At 37.1% G+C, this 26,240-nt stretch overlaps 1 protein-coding gene across 2 annotated transcripts in view; it reads right to left on the bottom strand.

Moving 5' to 3' along the window:
* Nucleotides 1-2,245: 2,245 nt before the first annotated feature.
* RNF180 (ring finger protein 180) overlaps nt 2,246-26,240 on the bottom strand; it is a 119,148-nt gene continuing 95,153 nt past the window's right edge. For both annotated transcript variants that reach the window (XM_014548951.1, XM_005857928.2), the window contains exons 5-7: nt 22,089-22,314; nt 17,348-17,476; nt 2,246-2,573 (exon numbers count right to left, since the gene is read on the bottom strand). In XM_014548951.1, the coding sequence (XP_014404437.1) occupies nt 2,374-2,573; nt 17,348-17,476; nt 22,089-22,314 (555 nt within the window). In that variant the 3' untranslated portion in view covers nt 2,246-2,373. The remainder of the gene's footprint in view (nt 2,574-17,347; nt 17,477-22,088; nt 22,315-26,240) is intronic.

Here is a 26,240-nt window from a genome sequence, read left to right as displayed (position 1 = left end):
CCCGCGGGCCGTAGTTTGCCCATGGCTGGGCTAGGCCAAAGGACCACACCGTTGCACAGTTGGGGCCAGGGAGGGACGCGGGAGGTTGACTAGCTGGGGATGGACCGTGGGAGGGCTCCAGGGCGTGTCCTGCCCATCTCGCTTAGTCCCGATCAGCCAGACCCCAGCAGCAAACTAACCTACCAGTTGGAGCATCTGCCCCATGTAGTTAGTGATGTCATAGTGACTCGTTGACCAGTCAACTGTCTGCCCCCTGGTAGTCAGTGCATGTCATAGCAAGCAGTTGAGCAGCCTTAGCGTATCATTAGCATGCTTTGATTGGTTGAACTGATGACCAGACACTTAGCATATTAGGCTTTTATTATATAGGACTTGTATTTAGTTTATAGATACAGATCTATAAACAAATATGTATTACTGACCTAATATTAGGAATCAACATTGTTTCTCAGAGAAATATGCATATGTAATACTACTTATTTTATTTTACTTCATGTACAACTAAAATTAACTTTTTAAGTAATTAAGAAATTAATGAAGGCACATTTGCTAGAGCTTAGAAACCAGGAATTGCATGGGAAATAGCTGCGACAAACTTTATTTTAAAATTCTTTAAATATTGCTCTCCATATGTGTTTTAAATTTTCAGCCCTAAGATATTTTAGGAAGACAATATTTTCCCTTTTATCATACTATCTTTACATTGAATAATAGATTAGAGATTCTATATATTTTTAAGGTAATACTGAGCTTTGTGGACAACATTGTTTTAATATTAGTAACTTGTCACTAGACTGCAAGCATAATTTACATATTTTATTATGACATAAGAGCAAAATTGATGTTTTTAATTGTAGTTTTCTGCTTTGTGAATTTTATGATCTTATACACACTGTTTTCTTTCACAGATATAATATTAAACACAATACTAACAGTTTTAAAATAAAAATATGTGCCATGCTTTTATATTTCTTAGAACATCACATACCATCATGTAAGTGCTTTTATTCAAATACAATCAGTAGAAAAAAAAATACAGTCAGTAGTAAGTCATCAGGCCAAAATTTTCATAGACTGAACTATTGAAGCCTGACGCATCCCAATTTGTTTGGATGATGGCAGTATTTTTAGTGCCCTGAGAGATTCACATATTGAGTATGTCTGCTAATGTCATATATTGCATTGACAGTTGTATGACATTATAGTGTAGGAATGCTGGGTTAGTAGTTCCTAATAAAATCTTTTGTCCGAGGTTACACAAAGACCCCCTGAGTGACTGCGATAAATAAGCTTACTTCTCTGTGCTCCAGGTTACACACTCTTAAAATTGGGATACTTGTGCCACTACCTTCCCACATGGGGACAGTAAAGATCTCCTATTTGTTTTTAATAAGGGAAAAACTAATTCCAAGGGTTATTGTAATAGGAAATAAAAATAAATTTCAGGTTTTCTTCTATAAATCTATTTCCACAATTCTTTATTCCAGACATTAAATCACATAACAATAAAATGTAAAAAACACTCTTTATTGCACATTTACTATTTATTTGACAACCTTATAGTAAATGAACCATTAAGTTGATTATATTTTGGACATGCATTGCTGTTTTAGACTATTGAAAATCAGTCAGAAAATTTTAAAATTTCTTTGGGTGAGTAATCTTGTCATTCAAAAAGTGTTAATATATATATCTCCAAATTTCTATTGGTGAGAATTAGTCTCTTTTAATATTTACTATTCTCTTCTTATAATAATTTAAAATGTTGCACTAAAGCTACTCTTCGGTCTGTAAAAAAGGGATAGTCAGCTTTCTCGGTAATAGAAAGGGACTTTATTTGGGATGACTGGAAACCAAAACGGAATATACCCTGTTAGATTTAGTTCCAGAGACTATGGTTTATTTGTAATGCATATAATATTCCTGGGAATAAGTGGTGAATGACTAAATATTTTTTCTGATATCTATCCACATTATCATTTCATTTTGTATTTTTACCAGTTATAAGTGGAGGAAAACCTCAGTCTTTACAATGAAGATAAGTATAAAAGAGACACTGTAAAATTAGAGCCCACAAACCCTAAATGAAGAACTATTACATTCATAGTGCATTGTTGCTAAGAGCTAGACAGATAAAAGTTTAGTTTGTTACATGAGAAACATTAATAAGTTACTTATTCTCAGACTTCCTATAAACACTCACATTTTATATAATACATTATAAAATTTCAAAGCACACCTCAGACTTCCTATAAACACTCACATTTTATATAATACAACATTATAAAATTTCAAAGCACACTTAAAAAATGTTTAAGTAATTGTTGTCTACATCATCTGTGATTGTTCAATTGTGGTAAGATGTGAAAATTCCTAAAACGGAAAGAAAAAATAGCAAAGAAAGCAGAAAACGATGAATCCAATGATCCAATTCACTGAATAAATATAGATGATCACCATATCCATGTCAAACCACCAACCGCGGCTATCATCCTCAAAGTGCAGGTAATCCATTCTGTGTGCACCGTGTGGGAACTGCCTTCTTGTAACTGGAGCTGCACGTCTGTGGAAACCTAGAAGACGTATGAACATGTTATTTTAAAGTTCATTAAATTCAGGTATGTGATCAGAAAGGATGCTGCATTATGACCACAGGTACCATGAACTGAGCATACTGAAATTTCACTGAGTGGTTTTCCTATCCCTGACAGTTTTTTCAGTGGTAAGTAACTAAGTCTCTTTTAGTTAAGGGTTTTAAGGGTAGGGACAATAAAATTAGCAAAGCTAAATTAGCTAATTAATTAAATAAAATTAGGAAAGCTAAAATAAAATGTGCTTTAATTTTTTATAAATTTCTAATTATATATCTACTTAAATGATGTGCCCTGACTAGGAATCAACCCTGCAAACCTTTTTGGTGTATGGGATGATGCTTCAACCAACTGAACCACCTGCCTGGGGCAATAAGTAGATATTTTAATATATCATTCCAACAATAGATTTCTATTGGCATTAATGGAGAAGCTTCTTTACTAGGAATTCACTTTTACACAGATTTAACTACAGCCTACTATCGGTGATAAACTGATAATAATTAGTTTGGTATTGTCATGGTTTAAAGAGTATTCACTATTATTATTAACTATGCTACTTTAAAGTAAATTACACAATAAAGACACATACTTCATACTTTTCTGGCTACATAATAGTGCAGTGAAAATCATACTCTTCAAGCAATCAGGAAATTTGGATTCTTGTGCCAATATTATCCATACTCATTATCTGGTCAAGTCAAAATAGTGTCTCTGTATCTAATGAGCTGTTCATATGACTTCCCCCATTTAATCTGTTAATGTGATGAATTCAAATAGGATTTTTAAAAAAAATGTTGAACACATTTTAAAAGATCTATTAAAGTTATGAACACAGTGATAGATTTTCTAACATTTTATCATTTGAGATGCTTGATCTAGGACAGTCTCAGATAATATGCTAATCATTTATTCCTTCATACCTAGGATAAACTCCATGTGCTCGTGATACTGGTTTTTATGCACCAGTGAATTCAGTTTTCTATATTTTTATGACATCTTTATGCCTATTTCTGTAAGGAAGATTATAATTTGTTTTATGCTATTTTTGCCTGGTTTGTATATGATTTTATTGGCTTCATAAAACATGTTGGCAGTGAGGTGACAACTCTCCATGGATATCTCCATATCTTGCAAGCAGAGGTACTGACTGCCTTTGTTCTGTATTGTTTTTGAGAATTATTTCTATAATAAATAGTCTTGGGAGATAGTATATCCCTCTGTGAAGGTCTGGTTTATAGCTTTAGAACAGCACAGTAAATGCCTGTTAGAAAATATTTGAGTTTTGTAAGCTTAGCGCTCTCCACGGTAATGCACCCCACCACATGTGTAGACAGCATCTGGCCCTATTGGTAAGACTCCATAAGAGGAGGGGTGCACATCTCAAATGCTGCTGCTCTGGCTACTGCTGTGAGTAATAAACCGTCCTTGTCTCTGACCCAGAAGTCTCGTCTCGGGTCTTCTGCAAGCATCCATGCAATTGGAAGAATTAAAGAAGAACCGGCCTTCCAGAATCTCAAACAGGTACTCCTGCCTCTCCATAAATTTTACATTGTAAAAATAATTTATTTCACAATTTCTCTCATATCTGAGAAAAAACAAGGCTATGATTTATTTTTCCCAGAGAATATGGTCCAAATTTATATTTGCTATCAAAATCCATAAAATAACCTACATTATTTTGATTTTTTCAAAGACAGACTGTCAACAGCTATCTTGAGATACTCATTTTTGCAATTTTAGCAACTTGCACAGAGCTTATAGTGGGTATTCAATATGTGTTTGTTGAAAGGGTACCTGTATATAAAAGGATGTACTTAAGGGAATAATTAGCATATTATCTGAGACTGTCCCAAATCAAGCCTCTCAAGTGCATTTTCAGTAGGAACTGAATATTATAAAAATATTTGGGACACTATATATAATTCAGAGCCCTGACATCAGTATTGAAAAGGAGGTATGTCCTATCCTTCATGCAATGGGACAAAGGTTGAAATACTGTGTTATACTGCTCTGTATTCTTCAATTACATAAGAATTTTGGTGCCAAAAGTTGATTGATATAAGTAGGCCTTAGCAGAGGTGGAGTGATATTTTTGTAATTCCAGGTAAGTATGGAGTTACTTTGTTAATATGCTTGAAAACAATGTAAAATGGATTTTAAATTTCATCTTTATCTCCTATAACTTTAGGATTGCAGAGTCAAATATATATAAATTCTACAAAATTAAATTTTATATTGAATTAAATATGTTGCAGATTATTTATAATTCTATAACACTTAATTTTTAATATAGTTTATAAAATTATCAGGCTAAATTATAAAAATTTTAAATGTTTTGTTTCTGTAACCAGGCAGAAAAATCATTATTAAAAAACATTTTTATTGTAGTAAAATATATAACAGAATTTACCATTTTAACCATTTCAGTATACAATTCAGCGGCATTAATTACATTTACAAAGTTGTGCCACAATCATTACTATTTCAAAAAATTTTTTTTCGTTACCGCGAAGAGAAACTCTCTAGCCATTAAGGAATAATGGCCCAATTCTCTACTCTCTCTCGTCTCTGGTAACCTCTAATCTACTCTCCGTTTCTATGAATTTGACTATTCTAGATATCTCATATAAGTGGGATCATACAATATTCATCCTTTTGTGTCTGGCTTATTTCACTTAATGTTTTCAGGAGTCACTGATATTGCTGCACGTATCAGAACTTCATTCCTTTTTATGGTTGAGTATATTCTATTGTATATATGTACCACATTTGTTTATCCATTAATTTGTTACAGATATTTGGGTTGTTTCCATCTTTTGGCTGTGGTGAGTAATGCTGCAAAGAACATTGGCATACAAGTATTTGCTTGACTCCCAGTTTTCAATTCTTTGGGGCATATCCTCAGGAGTACACCTGTTGATCATATGGTGATTTTATGTTTAGCTTTTTGAGGAAACTACAAACTGTTTTCATAGTGGGATGCATCATTTTACATCCTAACCAGGAATGACGAGGGTTCCATTTATCCATCAATGGACACTTTGGTTGTTTCATACCTTGGCTATTGTAAATAATGCTGTAATGAACACGAAAACACAGATATTTCTTCAAGATAATTTTTTTGTTTCCTTCAGCTACATATGCCCAGAAGTAGAATTGCTTTGGGAACCTCCTTACTGTTCCCCCTAGTGCAGTGATGGTGAACCTTTTGAGCTCAGCGTGTCAGCATTTTGAAAAACCCTAACTTAACTCTGGTGCCGTGTCACATATAGAAATTTTTTGATATTTGCAACCATAGTAAAACAAAAACTTATATTTTTGATATTTATTTTATATTTTTAAATGCCATTTAACAAAGAAAAGTCAACCAAAAAAATGAGTTCGCAAGTCCCCTCTGACACGTGTGTCATAGGTTCGCCATCACTGCCCTAGTGGGTGTACCAGTTTACATTCCCACCAAAAGTATACACAGGTTTCCTTTTTTCCACATCCTCACCAGCATTTGTTATCTCTGTATTTTCAGAAAATTTGTTGTTAGTGTATAGAAACACTACTGATTTTTGCATGTTCATTTTGTATCTTCCAACTTTGCTATATTGATTAGTTAAAAAATTGTTTTTGGTTGATTTTTTAGGATTTTCTACATTAAAAAAAACATGCTTCCATAAATAGAGACAATTTTACTTTTTCCTTTCCCATTCTGATGCCTTTTATTTTTTTCTCAGACCTCACTCTGGTTAGGACTTCCAATATATGTTGAGTAAGAGTGGCAAGTGGGCACCCTTGTCCTATTTCTGATCTTAGAGGAAAAGCATTCATCACTGAGGATACAGGGTGGGGCAAAAGTAGGTTTACAGTTGTGAGTATGCAAAATACAGTTTATTCCCTACAAATTACTGTGAACCTACTTTTGCCCCATCCTGTATTATTAGCTGTTGACCTGTCATATATGGCCTTCATTATGTTGAAGCATGTTTCTCCTATACCTGCTTTGTTTTTATCATGAACAAATGTTGAATATTGACAAGTGCTTTTCCTGAGTCATTGAGATGATCATATCATTCTCATTATTGTGATTTATCACACTGAATGATTTGCACATGTTGAACCATCTATGTATCCCAGAAAAATCTGACTTGATTAGGGTGAATGAGCCTTTTAATGAGCCACTGAATTTGGTATGCTAGTATTTTGTTGAGAATTTTTGGATCTATATTTATCAGGGATATTGGCCAGTAGTTTGCTTTTCTTGTAATGTCCATATCTGGTCTTGTTATCAGGACAAATCAGCTTGAAAAGCCTCATATTTGGTTACCAGTTGTTTGTATAATCTCCTTTTTATATTTATTAAATTGATTGGGGTAACATTGGTCAACATGAACATATAGGTTTCAGGTGTGGGTTTGTATAACCTCTTTTAAAGTAAACTAGTAACTTTATTTTTTGTTCTGTGTGAAATCTTAGTAAATCTTATCACATAAGTAATGTAGAATAAAATGACTTGAAAGCATAATATGTACATATATATCAGAGTAAACTCAAAATTTCTAGTCATTTTAAAGAGACATCTTTTAAATTCTCTTTGGAATATTTTGAGAAATTATCCTTATGGCCTTCCATTTTCTCAGATCAGTAAAAAAGTAACAAACAAAAAAACCACCCCTGTGCCATATGTTATTGTTTTCTCTCTTTGCTATTTTAGGAAAAGGATATTTAAATGCAGTAATAAAGAAAAATTAATGGGATATAAACTAAATGTTTTCAGATATATTTTCAGATTATACCATAAAATCTTTAATTTATATATAACCTTACATTATTTGCAATCTACCTATAAAATATTTTAGAAATACAGTATAGATTTTAAGTGATAATGCAATATAGAATTGTTCACAAAACAGTAGTATCTAAAATTTCTCAACAAAACCTTGAATTACTACAATACAATTTTAGAGAAGTTAAAACATGAACATAGAGTACAACTTTGCTAATAAAAGCCACTTCATTGCCAGCATAGTTGTGAAGTTTGTTTGAAATATCCTAAACTGTTTTGCTTAATTATAACACAAGCCTGATATTGCTGGTGCAGGTAAATATTTTCATATTATCCTATTAATTTAGTGATAATTAATACTCTAATAACTGTTGGAATTTGTGGTCATACATCTCATTTAATATTCACCTGTCTTAAGCAATAATAAATAAGTCTACTTCATGTACACTGTAAAAATGAAAGATGCGGGCAAGCTTTGGTATGTAAATTACAGCAGTAGCTCCACCAGTTGCCAAAAAAGACCTGGAACTTTCAAGTATATTCTTAGATTGTGAGTGTACTTGTCATGTCCCCAAGGGAGAGAAGTTGGGACTTCCTCTTCCTGGAACTTCTCTTCCTCTCTCAATACTTCCTTGATAACCCTCTTTAACAGATTTTTTAAGTATGACTTTTTTTTTTTTTTTAACAGACGATGGATTTAGTGCTTTAGATCTAATATTAAAGTGCTAAACACTTTGTGGTCTCCCAAATCCCATGACATTTTTCTTGGAGAGGTGGTGTTCTCAGCATATTGGCTAAACTCTAATTTGTGCAGATTTCTTATATTTGCACCGCAGTTTCAATTACACTTGTATTTGCTACCCAAACCAAATGGATAACTGCTATGCACTACTAAACCATCACTGTACTGCCAGAGTTAACATCATTTCAGTGTAACATAAACACCATTCATCTCCTTTACTTATAACACTGTATTCTATCTGATTCATTCATTCTTTGTAGTAATTAAGATAGGTTACTGCCTGGAGTCAGAGAACAAATAAGAGACCTGTACCTTTACACCCAGAGTCCACACTTCTGTTACTTAGTCAAGTCCCAGCCACTTCTCAATGTATCTTAGTACTTTGCCTGCATAGTGGAATCTCTTGCCGAGCTTTACATCCTGCTCATATTTGGAGTTCATCTCCTGAGGTTCTGATTTAAGAGGCCTGGGATATGACCAGGGCCTTTAGGATTCATTCGAGGTCATAAGTGTGAAACAACAGAAACTAATACACAGAACAGTTTGGCTTCCCAAACCAAACCAAAACAAAACCTGAGCTCTTCCCTCATGAAAAAAAAAATTATCTGTGAACAAAATTGTTCATTTCAGAGGAGATTTAATGCACTTTCTGCTAAAATGCAGCACACACCAAGTCTAGGGTACATTTACTAGGTGTACCAGTTAATAATGGCAGATTTTATAATCAAAGAAAACACGATAATTTCAAGAGAAACATCAAAAGTGCTTTATTCAAAGTAATGTCCATCGCTAGCTACACATTTACTCCATCTTTCAGGTAATTTGTGGATATGTCTGGTGAATACAGCAGGTGGGTTAATACTTCCCCAGGCAAGATCTTTTTACGTGTCTTTAACTGGTTTTGAAGTGAGTGATGGTGCGTTATCATGAAGCAAAATTACTTTGCCATGTCTTCTGGAACATTCTGGTCGTTTCATGATCATAGCGTGGTTCAAATTGATTATTTGTTGTCAGTAGTGATCAGTATTCATGGTTTCACCTGGTTTTAGAAGCTCATAATACACCACACCTTCCTGATCCCACCAAACGCAGAGCATTGTCTTTCCGAAGCGATTTGGCCTTGCAGTCGATGTTGATGGTTGACCTAGATCAACCCATGACTTTGTGCATTTGGGATTCTCAAAATAAATCCACTTTTCATCACTAGTCACAATTGGATGCAAAAAAGACTTTCTGTCGTGCCATTGAAGCAACATTTTACTGATGACTTTTCGGTTTTCCATTTGTCTTTCGTTCAGTTGATGTGGCACCCATTTTTCTTCCTTTAAAATCTTTCCCATTGCTTGTAAACTATTGGAAATTGTTTGCTGAGCAACATTTAATCTTTCTGCAAGTTGTTTTGAGTTTGTCACTCATCTTCATCCAATAATGCTTGTAATTGTTGGTCTTCAAACTTTCTCGGTTGACCTGGGCGCTCTTTGTCTTTCACATCGAAATCATCACTTTTAAAGCATTTAAACCAGCATTCACAAGTATCTTGAGATGGAGCATGTTCACCATAAGCTTCCCAAAGCATACGATAACTTTTTCTTCAAAATAATGAATTAAAACTTCCCACAAATGCTCTTTTTTTGGCACAAAACTAGACATTTTTAAGCATAAAAATATCTATGATGTTAACACCTTCAGCAAATTTGACACATGAAGTTTTGAAGCTTGCTGTCAATACAACAAAACAGCATACATATCAAATCGCATATATATCAACATATGTGTAACTCCATCTATTGAAAAAAATTCGCATTATTAACTGGTACAACTAGTAAAAATCTCACTGACTTACCTCAAACTTTCTGGGTAGACAGATTTCTGGGTTATATTCAAACTCCTTCTGGTTGAGCATGTACTGTTTTGTTTTCTTTTCCATGTGGATATTCCTTCATTTATACTGGGCATGTTTAAACTTGCAGAATCAATCTAACACCTTCAGGCAAATTAATGATGAAATAAAAACAATTCCCTAGGCTTTTACAAGAAATGGATGGATTTGTCCTAAATATATATATCATACGCCAGCATTTTAGCACGCATGTTTTAGTGCATGGAACATTAAATCATGACCCTCCCCCCATTTATTTGACTTGAGTATATTTAGAAAAGAATTCAACAGCATGGAAGTTTTCTTTTTCATGTTTGTTTGTTTTTTAACAAAAAGATCTTAGTAAAATCTGCTAGCTTGTTTGCTTTATATATAATATTTTAATATTATAGGTATATTTATCTTTATATACTTATGTCATTTTTCTTTAGGGAACCAACTAACATGGCTGGAAATACATCAACTTGATACTGGTTACTGAGATGCAATTCCTGGAAATGTTAGACACTTCAGGGGAAAGAACTAAGATTCACAGAGTCAATGCAACTAGACCTGAGAAGAGATGTAAAGGGCTAGCTCACATTTACCTAGAGTATTTCCATTACTTTTCACATTACACATTTTATGTAGAAATACATAAATATGTATTTTAAGAAGAAAAAATTTAAAACACATCTGCTTACTCATCAATATGAGACACTACTTGGTAGGGTGAGAAGGAATGAGTCCATGTGAGCTGAGCGAGCTCAATAGCTGAATGAATTCAGGAAGAGTTTATATGAGCTTCTTTGGCTAGAAAATCTAAATGTCAAAATGTTTTGTTTTTGTGAAAAGAACACTAATTTTGTAGAGACAAAGGCATCTATGGAGATGTCTATTCTTTCCTATAAGATCCCCCTATGCACTACTTCCTTCTACCAACCTTAGAATACTAAGCTGAACAGAAGCTCTCTTAGGGACACAATTAACATGGCATGGTATGTGGAGTAGTGTGGTATAACTATGAAAATCACAGTCCCAGTTTTCAAATATGATCCCAATTTTATATCATTTTTAAAGAAGATGATTCAATCAATATCTAATTAAATATAGTTAATTTCTTATGAAAAATAATTAGAAATAAAGAATAAAAATACTACATGTAATGTATAAAATTACTGAGGAAAATATATGGTTTTAAATAATAATTTTTTAAAAAGTAAAGAGATAAAAATTAACAATCTAGAATGCCACCTTAATAGGGTATAAAAAGGACAGAATAAATCCAAAGAGAATAGCAGAAAGGATTTAATGAAGAGCAGAAGTTATGAAATAGGAGAAAAAGATACAATTCAGTTAATTTAAAAAATTGGTTATTTAAAAATAATATTGACAAGTATCTAGCAAGATCAGGAAAAAAACAAGGCACGAGTAAATAAAACTACAAAGAGAATATAATTATAAATAAGAGGAGAGATTAAAATATACATTATAAAAAATTTTAACAAATTTTAAAACAAAAAATATGAACAAATTCCTAACAAAAAGATAAATTATATAAACTGACTCAAGATGTTGACAAAGCAGAATATGAAAAAAGAAAAGAGACAATCTTACTAATAAATACAGATGTAAAAGTCTCAAAAATGATTACATTGAGTTTATTCTAGAAATACAACAGCACTGTAACATTAGAAAACTGATTATAACCATGAAATGCTAAAACTATTTCAAAAAATTAAAAAAATTCATTCAACAAAAACTATTAGCAAACTGGGAATGAATGGAGCTTTCTTAAAACCTCCAAAACACACAGCAATAGTTCTACTAAATAATAAATAAAAGTATTCCTTTTCAAGTCAGGGATGCTGCCATCACTATTTTTATGGAAAATCAAACAAAAGTCCTAGCTTAGAAAGTATAGCAAGAAAAAAGAGGCAAAAGTATGCATATTAGATTGAAATATACTAAAATTGTCTTTATTTACAGATATGATTGTCTTCGTTGAAAGCCCCCTAAACCCTATAAATAGATAACATCACTACTCATCATGCAAATCAAAACCACAATTACATACCACCTAACACCAGTCAGAATGGTTATCATCATAATATGAACAAATAAATGTGTTGGTGAGGATGTGGAGGAATAGAATCCCTTATGCACTATTGGTCTGACTGAAAACTGGTGCGGCCACTATGGAAAACAGTATGGAGAGTCCTCAAAAAACTAAAGATAGATATAAGATATGACCCAACAATTCCACTTCTGGGCATTTATCAAAAGAAAATGAGAACACTAATTTGAAAAGATATATGCACTCCTATGTTCATTGCAGCATTATTTACAACACCCAAGATATGGAAGCAACCCAGGTGAACATCCATAGATGAAGGGGTAAAGAAGATCAAGAAAGCAGTTACAAAAGTGGCATCCGAAAAGCTGACATGCATTTAAAGGGATTTCAAATTATTAGAGATCAGAAAAAATGCAAAATAAAATAGTAATGATGTTCTTAATTCCCATTTTCTGCCAAATTTGTCATTTTCCATAGTTCTAATTTTTCCCGACCTTCACACACTGTTAATTATACTGGTTATTTGGGAGAACTCTTGGCACTATGTAGTGAAGTTAATTATATTCATACTAGAGGCCCAGTGCACAAAAATTCGTGCACTCGGGGGGTCCCTCAGCCTGGCCTGTGCCCTCTCACAGCCCGGGACCCCTCGGGGCATGTCCACCTGCCGGCTTAGGCCCACTCCCCAGGGGATCAGGCCTAAGCTGGCATCCTTCTGGCAGCCCAGGAGCCCTTGGGGGATGTCCGACTGACGGCTTAGGCTCCTGGAGGGAGCAGGCCTAAGCCGTCAGTCGGACATCTTTAGTGCTGCTAAGGAGGTGGGAGAGGCTTCTGCCACTGCCACAGAGCTCGCAGCCCTTAGCCTGGCTTGTGGCTGAGTGGAGCTCCCCCTGTTGGAGCTCACTGACCACCAGGGGGCAGCTCCTGCATTGAGCACCTGCCCCCTCGTGGTCAGTACATGTCACAGTGAACGGTCGTTCCCAGTCGTTCCACCGTTAGGGTCAATTTGCATATTACCCTTTTATTATATAGGATTCTATGGCCCAAACATTCTGCTCCTAAGTCTATACACCAAATAAATATTCACACGGTCCACACTACAGTATCATTAGTGTTATTTTAGTGGCAGGGAGTTGGAGGTATTTTGGATTCCAGTCAGTGAATAGAGAGGAAAAATGAGGTAGATACACACCTTAGTAGAACATTACTTAGAACCCACAGATTAGAGGTACACATAGCCACCTGGATGGATCTAAAAGTCTAGTGCTAAGTGAAAAAGATGAGAAACAGGGTGGGAATCAAACCTTTTAAATCTCCCTTTCATACAAAACCAAAAAGAAAAAAAATTTTAAAATATAATAAAACAATAAAAAGGGAAGAAAATTAAAAACACAAACTTTCACAGGATGACAATTTAATCTGCAAACACAATATAACTATACACGTATAATACCAGTGTGGCTCTGTTCTTTAAAAAGGATACAAAGGCAGGCTCAAGCAAAAACAAACCAAACCTCCCATTTCCATAAATTAAAAATATATGCACAAAAACCAATAATACACATTATATAAGAATACAAACAGACGATAAATAAACCCAACCTCATGGAAAGTAGGATTGGGGGCAGTCTAGTGAGGATGGTATGCCATAAATGAAGAAGCAGGACTGACACAACTCTCCTCCGTACCCAATGTTCAGAAAACGAGGAGAACAACAACACAGCAAGTACATAGGAATATCTCTAACCTAAAAATGTGTATGACATTTGTAAAGAAAATTATAAGATTTTACTATAAGATATAAAGATTTAGAGGATCTCAATAAAAGGAGAAAAACCAGTGAGTGGATAGGGAAAGCTATTACTAAAAGGTGTCCATTTTCCCCCAATTGACTAATACATTGAATAGGTCCTCCCTCACTCAAGCCAACATAGTTTTTCATTGAACCTGACAAGCTGGTTTTAAAACTCAAAAAGAAAAAAGCCAAGGCTCTCTTACAGAAAAACAAGTTTTTAAAAGGTGATGTCAGGACATAAAACTTTAGCAATTAAGACAAAATGGTATCTCAGAAATGGACCCACACAATGGAAATTTAAAATATGACATATTAGCATTGAGGATCAGTAGGGAAATAAATTATTTTCAATAAATGGTTGTTAGAAAAAAATTAAACAGAAAAATCCCCCAAGCAGTTGGATCCCCACTTACAACACAGCAGCTCCCCTTCCCCTAATCCCACAAAACACCACCACCACAAATCAATTCCAAAGACCTTTAAATCTATTTAAGAAACACTCAGGAAATGGATAAAGAATTTCTTAAGGAGATAATACACACCAGAAAGATGATGAAAAACTATAATTCATTGGAAGATATTATAAAGTGAAAAGACCACAGCTGCCATTCATGTAATTAACAGAAAAAGGAGTCACCAAAAATATTTTAAAAACTCTCAATAATCAACAAGAAAAACACAATAGGAAAATGGACAAAATTCATAAATGAATATCACAGCTGAAGAAACTCAATTGCCCAATATACATATAAAAGTATGTTCAATTCCTATTAATATTTAGAGAAATTAAAATGCTGATGAGATCTCATTTTATACCTATCAGACCAATAAAAGCTAAAGGACTGAAAATATCAAATGTGGTAGACAAAGCTGGTGATAAATCAATAGAGTCATTTAGGAAAACGGTTTGGTTTAGGTAATTAAGTTAAAGATGTGCTTTTTTTACGACCCAGCAGTTTTCTACTGGAATATATTCTGAGGAATTCTTATGCTCCAGGAGACATGAAACAATGTTTATGGCAGCATTGTTTATAACAACAAAAACCTGGACAGCTCAGCTGCTCATCATCAGGAAGAATGGATGCCTAGTAAATGGTGCCATATCCACAGGAGGAACAACAGTATAGCAGTAAACATAAATGAATGTGGTTACACTTCCTGAAATGGATGAATCCAAGAAACAATGCTGAGTGACAACGCATATGTAGAAGAATATATACGTTAACATTGCAAATGTTCAAAAACAACCAAAATTAAATGAAGTTAAGTATACACATGTATACTTATATAAAGAAATGATAGACACAGAATTCAGGGAACAGAAAGCAAACAAAGAAATACAGAAGGGGCACAGTAATCCTGGTAACTGAGGAGTCCAGTGTGTGATTAAAATCCTGTGTGTGGCAATTACAGAGGCTTTACCTGGCAGGCCTCGCAGGGAGAGGGGCCCTCCCACACCAGTCTTGGTGTACGGCCAGGCCAGGGCATATCGTCTCTGAAGGAGTTGCAGTCAAGGTCTCAGGCCCCCTGGCCAGTGATGCTCGTTCACATACTGACATCCTATCCCAGCACCTCATTCCTACCCAGGTCCTTCATGTGAAGCTGTGGCAGAGGGCTTCTCCAGGCACCTCTGCTGAGCTCTCTTTGCGAGAAGGGGAAACCTTCAAGACATTTTTTCTGACTCTGAGTTAGTACCCAGTACTTTTCCACTCCTAGCCCTTCTCATTTGCTACCCCCTTACCCCCACTAAAAATATCCCCTAAGAACAACAACAAAAAGCCCTTACAAACCTCAGGGTCCATAAAACTGCCAGTGCCTTTTGATCAGAACTCCCTCAGCAGTGAGATGATCCCCACCTCTGTGCTGATCCACCTGACCCTGGACCAGGGTGTGGTTCCAGGGGGAAAATGGAACGGAGGGAGGGGGCTGTTGGGAGGGGGATTTGGCATTTCCTTCGGTTTTAGACTCTTGCTTATAGCATTGCACCAAGTGGTTAAAGGCTTAACTCTTTCAGTTCTGACTGAGCCTGACAGCTGGGCTCTCCCTGAGCCCCTAGCAGTAACCTATTGCTTAAGTTAGGTTGTGTAATAAAGCAACTTTGAACTCCTCCATAAAAACTTGAGCTCTGTGTGGAGGACAAATAAGATGAAACCACAAAGAAGTAACTGTTTAAATTGTAGCATCAGCACCCACGAATACAAAAATGAAGGAAATTATGGGGTGATCACAAAGGTGCTTCATTCTTTTTAAAATTTGGGTGTATGGTAGAAGGTAGGATACAAAGGAATATTTTAAAACACATAATTCATATTATAAATTCTCTCCTCTTTAGAATAAAATCCCTTAAGTAAGACTGATTTTCTTAGATTTGATTTCATATTTGGGGCAAAATGTGATATATTTTAAATATTTTCATCCCAATTCTGTGGATAATGAGTTTCTACAGATACTAATCACTTTAAAATACATGTGCTTATATAATGGCCTTAAACTACTTTCTTCATTCAAACCACTGTATAAAGTTATATTTGATCCTTAAACTACTTTCTCCAAACCTTAGGGAGTTTGTAAATCAGTTTATTTTTTTACCTCAAGCATGCAGGCTCTGTTTCTTTCTCCTTTTGGTTGATGTCCTTGCTGTGCTATTATCCATCTTCTTTACAAAAGCCCCTCCTGTTCCCTGAAGATCATAGTTCCCCATATCCCACATCTAACCCTTCCCTCCCAGACCCCATAATATCATCAAGGGCAAGTACTAAAACTGCACAATGGATCATTCTCTGACATACCATGGTTTTATAAAAGGTGAAATTATATTTTAAACTCATATTGTATGATCATTTGTTACTGTATAAACAGTAAGAAATTCTCAAAGGTGGAAAAGGTATTACAGATTGCCTTGCCCTTATTTTGATAATTCCTTCTATCTATGTAGTGCAATTTGTTATAATTTAGAAAGTGCTTTCACATTAGCTCATTTGATCCTTATAACAACTCCATTAATTAGACAGGGCAGATATAATTATTCCCATCTAACAGATCAGAAGACAGAAATGAAAGAAGAGGTTTCGATGATATCCCTGAGGTCAAACCGCTAGTTAGACCTGAACACAGAAGCTGGTCTTCCTAGTCCACTAGACGCCTCTGAGACAAGGCCCTGCCACGTCCGACTTGTCCTAACGTGTGAGACAACTGCAAAATACGAAACCTAAATAGACAAATCTCTTACTTTTGAGACGCATTTCATTACCTACCCAATTAAACATTACTGACCACAAGGCAAAGTAAATTTAATGAGTTTCTCCCAATTATTGCTTGTATTGCATAGTCTCCATTTTCTTCATGTGTACACCTGGAGCTTTCAGCAAAATCCTTATTTAAAATTGATCAATTCAGAAATATGTTTCTGGTAACACTGTTAAGGCAGGAAGGAAACACCTTTAAAAAGAAAGCTTGTACAAAGCTAGCAGACCTTTTTTTAAAAAAAAAAATTATTAGTTTTCTTACCTCCAAAAAGATGGAATGCTTTCTTTCTGCAGCTCGGTAGGGGCCACTTTGCAGAGCTGGATTTCTGAAAGCTTTGTTTTATTTTCAAATATTCTTTAGTGAAAAATGTTTTTGTGGCATTGTTCAGTTCTAGAATAAAGCAAAAGCAAACTATTTTAGAACATTAATTTGAGTAAAATGGCAAGAACACAAAAAATAATTGTTGTAATATTTTGGTAATATAGTCAGATCTCTTTAAGACAGTGAAGACGAAACTAGAGTCAATTTTCTTTGTAAGTCAAGCCAAATGAAATTCTCCCAAATTCACATTTGAGGCAACTTTGATTATGTCAACATAGGACATGCATCTACTGTGTAGCTTATACGTCAGATACTCTGCCAGACGTGGAGGATGCAGCGGTGGATAAGACATATCTCCTGCCCTCAAGAAGACTGCAGACTAAAAGATGGAAATAGAAGCACATTAAAAAAAAGGGGGGGGGGGAATAATAATGTGTTAGGGATGTAGCAACAGAATAGTTAGAGTAAAATCATGGGAGGCTCAGGAGTGATCATGGTTGGTTGAATCCGCAGATGCAAAACCTGAGGATACCAAATAGGTGATGTCCTTAAAAAATCCTCAGAACAAATGCAGTATCAGCTTTTCTAATATATCCTCTAGGAGAAATCACATGAAAAATTCCCTTTAAAGTGCCAGAAAAATCTTTGCTCACCTTTAGGAAATGCTATGTTTCTTTTCATGAATCATGAGAATCATTTAATTGTGTACATACTTTTAATTTTCCCTAGGCAGCCAGATTATTTAAAACCAGGTAGTTCATATCTAATTGTAGTTATAATGTAGGGCCATATGGCTTATTTATCAGCTCATCCACTCTCACCTGGTCTTTATATTCCATTTCAATTAATACATTCCCTGGTGCTGCTATTTCATTAATTATATCTTTAAAGCACCTCAAATTCTTTTGAGGTAGGGTATAAATAATTAAGTAGGAATAGTCCCTTTATTACTGACAGCTTCTATATTATAGTACACAACCAAATACTTATTCCAGTGGAATATGTATTCTCAATATGATTTATTTTAGAAAAAACTGATTTTGAAAATAAAGGAAATTATAGCTTTGTTGTTTTGATAAATGAATCAAAAGAACACTTGAATCATCATTGCTTTACGATGTTAGGGAAAGCAATTTTAAAATAATTATCAGTGTTAAATGAGATCATGAAAGGCAGAGACAACATCTGTCTAAATCGCTGTGTACATGGTCTAAATGCTTCTTATTAAACCAGGCTTCTAGTAAATGCTTTCTCATACAAATAGCCAGAGATAATACTGAGAAAGGGATGTCATTGGTACCTCCACTTTTTTCACTCCAAAGACCCCAACAAGGGGTCTGGTATTAGAAGAGAACCGCTTTCCCCACATCAATATAAGCCAGAGTGAGGAACCTCCAGTGAGCTCCTGCCCTCTCATGGAACTGCCTTCTTCACTGTCTCCTCCTTTACTTGTTCTTCCCAAGGAAAGAAAGAGCAATCTGCCCATTCTGCACAGCAAAAGAAACATCAACAAAACAACAAGAAAGCCCACTGCGTGGGAGAACATATTTGCCAATGTTATCTCCGAAAAGGGTTTAATCTCCAACGTTTATAGGGAATTCAGACATCTTAACAAAAGGAAGATAAACAGTCCAATCAAAAAATGGGCAAAGGAACTAAACAGACACTTTTCGAAAATGGACATACAAAAGGCCAAGAGACATATGAAAACATGCTCAAAGTCACTAATCTGAGAGATGCAAATCAAAACAATAGTGAGGTACCATCTCACACCCTTCAAAATGGCTATCATTAACAAATGACAAGTGCTGGCGAGGATGTAGAGAAAAAGGAACCCTCGTGCACTGCTGGTGGGAATGCAGACTGGTGCAGCCACTGTGGAAGACAGTATGGAGTTTTCTCAAAAAATTAAAAATGGAACTCCCATTCGACCCAGTAATCCCTCTTCTAGTACTATATCCCAAGGAATCAGAAACACCAATCAGAAAGGATATATGCACCCCTATGTTCATAGTAGCACAATTTACAATAGCTAAGATTTGGAAACAGCCCAAATGCCCATTAGCAGATGAGTGGATTAGAAAACAGTAGTACATCTACACAATGGAATACTATGCTGCTGTAAAAAAGAACTTATCATTTGCAATAGCATGGCGGGACATGGAGAGCATTATGTTAAGCAAAATAAGCCAGTTAGAGAAAGATAAATATCACATGATTTCACTCATTTGCGGAATATAATCAACAGCATAAACTGATGAAGAAAAATAGATCCAGAGACAGAGAAGCATTGAACAGACCGTCAAACCTTAGAGGGAAGATAGGGGAGGCTAGGGGGCTGGTTGGGGGTGGTAAGAGATCAACCAGTGAACTCATATGCACAACCCAAGGACACAGACAATGGGTGTTGAAGGCTTGGGAGCTGGGGAGAAGGCAATGGGGGAAAATGGAGACATATGTAATACTTGAAACAACGAAGAATGTGGGTGTGCGACAGAGAGAGAGAGAGAGAGAGAGAGAGAGAGAGAGAGAGAGAGAGATTGATTTGCGTAGTGAGACTGATGACAGCTTAATGTCCCAATCACATTTCTCTATTGGGTAAAGTCACTATGCTTGACATGCCCTTTTGTCTCCTTTCATCCCCAGGTTGGCCCAAGCTCAGTTCAGGGATTTTGTGCTCCAGTCTACATGCACTGGGCAGACCAAAGAGGTGTAGCTTTATTTTCTCTTCATGATTTGATTACTAAGCCTAAAACCAGGTTTGCTAGTTGTCATGCAGCTGGCTGGGTTAGGCTACTCAAAGCTTATCTTCGAAATCTGATTCCCCCTTGCAGGTGGGTCCTTGGATTTTCTTTTCAGGGAGAAAAATGTACCATGTGTTTTCTCCAATTTACTGTACTTACTGTGATCCCCATCAAATGTGGTTGAGGCAAGAATGTGGAGATAGACATTCTTTCCTTTAACATTTAGCGCACTGTAGTGCAGCACTCAGTAAATATTAGCTCTGCTCACCTCTATCATTCTTCCCTCTTTTCTTGGCAGTTCTCTATGATTCACATTCATTAGCTTTTTCTCTCTTCATTAGTAAGTTTTATTTTATATTATTTATTTATTTTTTATTGTTTAAAGTATTACAAATAGTAGTACATATGTCTCCTTCCCCCCCCCATTGACCTTCCCCTGGCCTCCCCGGCACATGCCCTCACCCGCTTAGTGTCTGTGTCCATTAGTTATGCTTATATGCATGCATACAAATCCTTTGGTTGATCTCTTACCCGCCCCCCACACCCTCCCCTGCCTTCCCACTGAAGTTTGACAATCTGTTTAATACTTCTTTGTTTCTGTATCTATAGTGTGTTTTAAATACTGTTTTATATTCCATCTTTGTATGATAATAAAATAAACAAATCCTTGCTCCAATTTTACTTTCTTCTCATTCAAGAAGAAAGACCTTAAGAACAATAAGAAGGTTGAGATGATCTGCAGTGTGGGGGAAGGCATAATAGTTTTTCTCAGACATTTACAGGTATATCCTCTGATACTCCAGAGAAAATAACAAGGGCCAAAGAATGAGTAATAGTGGAAGGCAGATATGAGGAATGAACAATCAATAGGGCTGCTTCAAGTTTTAATGGAATATCCTTGACACTGGAGAAGTCCACGTAAAGACTAAAAAATAGCTACTTAGGATGATCTAGAAAAGACCTCAGCATAGAGTAAGGGATTAAAGGTGAGAAACTATTCTTACCTATGAACCTATGATTCTAACAGAGTTCTATGAGTTGGGCAAGCACTGCTTTATAAACTGGAGGGAGAGTAACAAATTATGCTACACTGTATATGATTTTCAATAATTTTCTCATGATCTATAATAAAAGCATAATATGCAAATCAACCGAATGACGGAACAGCAGAACGACCGTCCAGATGACCTTCCAAATGACCACGCTATGACACCACTGGTGCCAGGCTTGCCAAGGCGAGTGCAATGTGATTGGTTGGGGGGCCCCGCCATCGCCCCATGATCGCACCACAGAGGGAGGCCCGGTCACCCTCTGTGGGGCAATCGATGGGGGGGCTCCGTGATCGATCGCCCCAAAAAGGGAGGCTCAGGCCACCCGGCCGGTGGCCACAGAGGGAGGCCCAGGACACCTGGCTGGTGGTGCTGTGGCGGGTGGGTGGGGCCCCTGGTGGGGCCCCTCTCTACAGGGCGATCGATCTGGGGGCCCCACGATCAATCGCTCCACAGAGGGAGGCCCAGACCACCTGCCAGCGATGCTGTGGTGGGTGTGCGGGGACGGCCAGCAATCATCCCGCAGAGAGAGGCCCGGGCCAGCCAAGCAATTGCACCCCATACCTGTTGCCTGCAGAGGGAGGTGACCGGTGGTGGGGGTGGGGGGGGGAAGAGCTGCACAGATGGCAAGCAGTGGCAGTGGCGGGGGCGGGGCCAACTGCTGGCAGCAGGGGGAAGGAAAGCCCCGATAGGCCCTGATCGCCAGCCAGGCCTAGGGACCCTACCTGAGGGGTCCCTGATTGTGAGAGGGCGCAGGCTGGGCTGAGGGACAACACCCCCCCCCCGCACAAATTTCGTGCACCGGGCCTCTAGTAGTTTATAAAATACATTAAGATCTGGAACAAAGAGAATACAGAGGCAATCATGTTAATGAAAGGGAACAGTTACCTGTCTGGAAAAAGACTCTGGAAATAATTGTCCGACATAGTGGGCAGGGAGTGCTTGCAGGATTGTCTTTGGCAAGAGTCCGTAAGCAGGGCTCACAGAAGATGTGGTGGCAAGGGTAACACATGTATGGGTTGAAATAAACATCCAGACACACTGCACAGATGTAGCTTTCCTTTTCTTCTACATATTCATTTTCATCATCTGTATTCATGTCATTAGTCAAAGTCTGCAAAACATAAGCAAAACCAATTTTTCTTAGTTCAGCATGAGATTAGTTTCCTTGAAAAAAGAGAGACTGACTTTATATTTTGTTAAAATGAATGAAAATATTTATAAAAGCATATAACATTTGTTTCTGTGACATATTCAAACTGACAGAAATACTACCTTGTAAAGTAAGAAGAAACTGAAAACACATGAAAAAACTCAAAATCTCCATTATTCTTTTTATATAATGCTAAATGCTAACATATACCTAAGCACATTAAGCACACCTGTATCTCTATGTAACAAGCAGTAATTAGTAAGTGTTAAGGTATACCAGACCCAGGATTACAGATTCTCCATTTGTCCTACCCCCACCACCGTATGAAATTTTATGGATGCAGTATAGAGAAGTGGTTCAGAGTTTGGGCTGTAAAGTCAAACATACCTGTGGCTTAAATAAGTTATTGTGACCTTAACCTTATTCAATCACTCTGATTCTCAATTTCCTGCTAAGTATAATGATTGTCTTAGTCTGTGTGGGCTGCTGCTCCTGTCAGACAAGGTTCTGTTATTTAGAGCTAAACTCACAATAACCATCTCCACTTGCCTGCTAACTCCCTACTTTTCACAAGCAACCATCCCTGAGCCAACAGTGGTTAAGACCTTTCATACCTTATCTTGGCTCACACAAAATATAAAAGCACATGTGCACATAAACACGCTGCTACTTTTTCACTTATCAACATATCATGAATACCTGTATCAGTAGATACTGATCTATCTTTTCCTCTTATTTTTAACCTAGGTACACACATATTTTACATAAATAAAATTATCTCATCTCGTCTTTTCATGTTGCAGCTTCTCTCTCCCTCTCCCCCCCCCCCCACCTCTCTCTCTCTCTCTCTCTCTCTCTCTCTCTCTCTCTCTCTCGCTTGCCTTCCCCCTTCCTGTCTTTGTGGACTTGCTCCTCCTCTCAGTCTCCTGGTTCCTCTCTGACGCCTGATCACTCTCCTTCTATTACTCTGCCCTCTGTAAAAATGTTCCACCCCTCTTTTAGGCCCCTACTATTCTTCTGATACCTTCCACAATACTTCTACAGCAAGCACGCTTATTCTCCATATATCCTCCTCTATTACATTTATATGACCCTTGTGGGCATGGATTATGCTTTATTTACTTTTTCTTAACTCCTGGACCTGGAGGGAAGAATAGAAATTGGAATGAAGGGTGAAAGTGGGAAGGAAATTTGAGTTAAGAGGAAAGTATGGGGAAACCATGGAGTGTGTGGATGAGGCACCTGCCAGTCTGACTACATAGGGTTTTTCCAATAAGGAATAGGAAATATTCCTTGGAGAGATAAGGTGGGTCAGTTGCTATTGGTCAGGACTGGGCAAGTGATAGACTATGGGCCAAAGACAGGCTGCTGCCTGTTTCTGTAAGTAAAACTTCACTGGAACACAGCCATGCTCCTTTGCCTCTGTACTGTGGATGGCTGCTTTGTGCTACCATGGCAGAACTAAGCAGTGGTGACAGAGACTATGATCGGCAAAGCCTACAGTAGAGACCATTCCTTGCTAGCCTGAGAAGTTTCATTATGTTCCTGAACACAGCACTGCTAATTTCCCCCTCAATCAATAAATATTTATTGAGTGAGTTAATAAGCATTATTTCAGGCTTTCTTAGTCTGCTCAGGTTGCAATAACAAAATACCACAGACGGGGTAGCTTAAACAGCAAACATTTATTTTTGTCTTCAAGCTGGGAATCCAAGATCAGGGTGCCAAATATGGTGAGTTCTGAGGAAGGCTCCCTTCCCGGCTTGCAGATGGCCACCTTCTCTCTTTGCGCTCACACGGCCTTTCCTCTGTGCATGCAGAGAGATCTTTCTTCCTTTTCTTACAAGGCCAGCAATCCTATGTGACCACCCCCTCCACCCCTCCAATATGACCACATTTAATCTTTATTATCTCCTAAAATCCCTATCTCATTGGGGGTTAGAGCTTCAACAGAAGAATTTTGGGAGGACACAACTCAGTACATAGCACGGATACACAAGGCACTAGGAATACTGCAGTGAACATATCAAGCAAGTAAGGCCTAAGAACGAGTTCTTTAAAAAGAAGGAAAATTATATATATGAATTATATATAGATGAAAAATCTATATATATAAAAGAAAAATCTCTCTCTATATAATATGCTAACTGTCCCTCTGACTGTTTGACAAGTCGCTATGATGCGCACTGACCACCAGGGGGCAGACGCTCCAAGTAGTAGGTTAGCTTGCTGCTGGGGTCTGGCCAATCAGGACTGGGCGAGACAGGCCAGACATGCCCTGGAACCCTCCCACGATTCCCTGGCCCGCTGCTGTGGTCTGGCCGATCAGGACTGGGCGAGACAGGCCAGACATGCCCTGGAACCCTCCCACAATCCCTCCCTGGCCCCGATCCTGCACCAGTGGGGTCCCTCGGCATGGCCTGCGCCCTCTCACAATCCAGGACTCCTTGGGAGATGTCGGAGAGCTGGTTTCGGCCTGATCCCCACAGGCCAGGCGAGTGCACAGGGCCTCTAGAATGTGAGTCTTAAGTGGCAGAAAGGGGCAGTAATTAAGGAATGGGGTACCAAGGACCTGAACCAGAGTGGTTGCCTTGAAAATTTAAGATATTTTGAAACCAAAATCAGCAGCAGCTAATTTTCATTTTGGTAAAGGAAGAGACACTGGTTTTATGATGAAAAATTTGATTTTTTTTCCCCTCTTAAGTCTTAAAATAATCATATCCTTTGAGTTCACATTTTTATTCTTATTTGCATTTCGCAAATTCTTTTGAAGTTTTTAAAAAGGAAGTCAAAGATCTGTGTTTCTGGCCTCCAGGCAGGTGAGAAGTCCCATTGGGCTATGAGCTACCATGGAGAGTGAACACGTCTATAATAAAAGCCATTTTTCAGCCTCCAGTGCCAATCCTTACAGCTGTCAATCAGTTCCAGATCCACTAAATGCAGCTGCTCAAAACCACAGCCTGTCACTCATTAGTAGAGAGTAAAGAGTTCTTTCAGTCTTCTCTCTTCTTTACTAAAGCTCTTGGGCCTCTTCCTGCCTTATTACTTACTTCTTTATTTTCTTTGTATCTTTGTAGCAAAAAAACCTCCTCCATTTATACATTAACCAGTGTGTTTTCTGTTCCAGGACCTTGTTATCCATGACCCTTCTTCTCCACTCAGGCAGAAATAGATAATGTTTGATTGCCTCAAGGAATGGATGGCACAGCAGTATGTAAATAACAAAGAAATTATTAAATTTTGGCATTTGATTTTCAAAAGCCAGGATTCTGAGTATAAATGATAGAATTGAAGAGTGTTTTTTTCCTGCTTCTGGTTTCCCCATCTCCTATGCTCAACATATACTAGATAAAGATTCTTTGGGATTTGGGCAGAAATCTGGAGGATCTCTGAGAGAACAGTATGCAACATATTCACCTAAATCGGAGAATAATGGACAGGATAGAAAATTCCATCAGATTTTGGGTTTTGATAGCAGGGAAGCCCACAACCTCCAATCTCTAGAATATATTCTAAGGAGGAAGCAAGGTCTCACAATTCTCTCATGCTTAGCACAGAAGGAGCAGCAAAAGATAGCACTGACTTAGCATTGAGTGGACAGTTAAAGTACTGTCAATCAATCACTCAATACAAGAAAGAAAGTAAAGTAACCATGCAGACAGCTTAGTAGGTGTCAACCACGCCAAATATTCATTCCCCCTTTCATTATGCTGACCTAGAAACTGAGGACACATACCTAGGGGGAAAGGAGAGGAAAAAGTCCTGTATTGATTAAGATTTAGTTTCTAGTCTCCAACAGAAAGAGGGCTCAAAAAAATTAAATTTACTCAATCATTTATTCATTCACTCAGCAAATATCCATTACATATTTGTTAGGTACAAATAAC

The sequence above is a fragment of the Myotis brandtii genome, unplaced genomic scaffold (genome assembly GCF_000412655.1).
Source record: "Myotis brandtii unplaced genomic scaffold, ASM41265v1 scaffold115, whole genome shotgun sequence".
Taxonomy (NCBI): domain Eukaryota; kingdom Metazoa; phylum Chordata; class Mammalia; order Chiroptera; family Vespertilionidae; genus Myotis; species Myotis brandtii.
The sequence above is the reverse complement of the archived record's forward strand: the minus strand, read 5'-3'. Positions and strand labels throughout refer to the sequence as shown.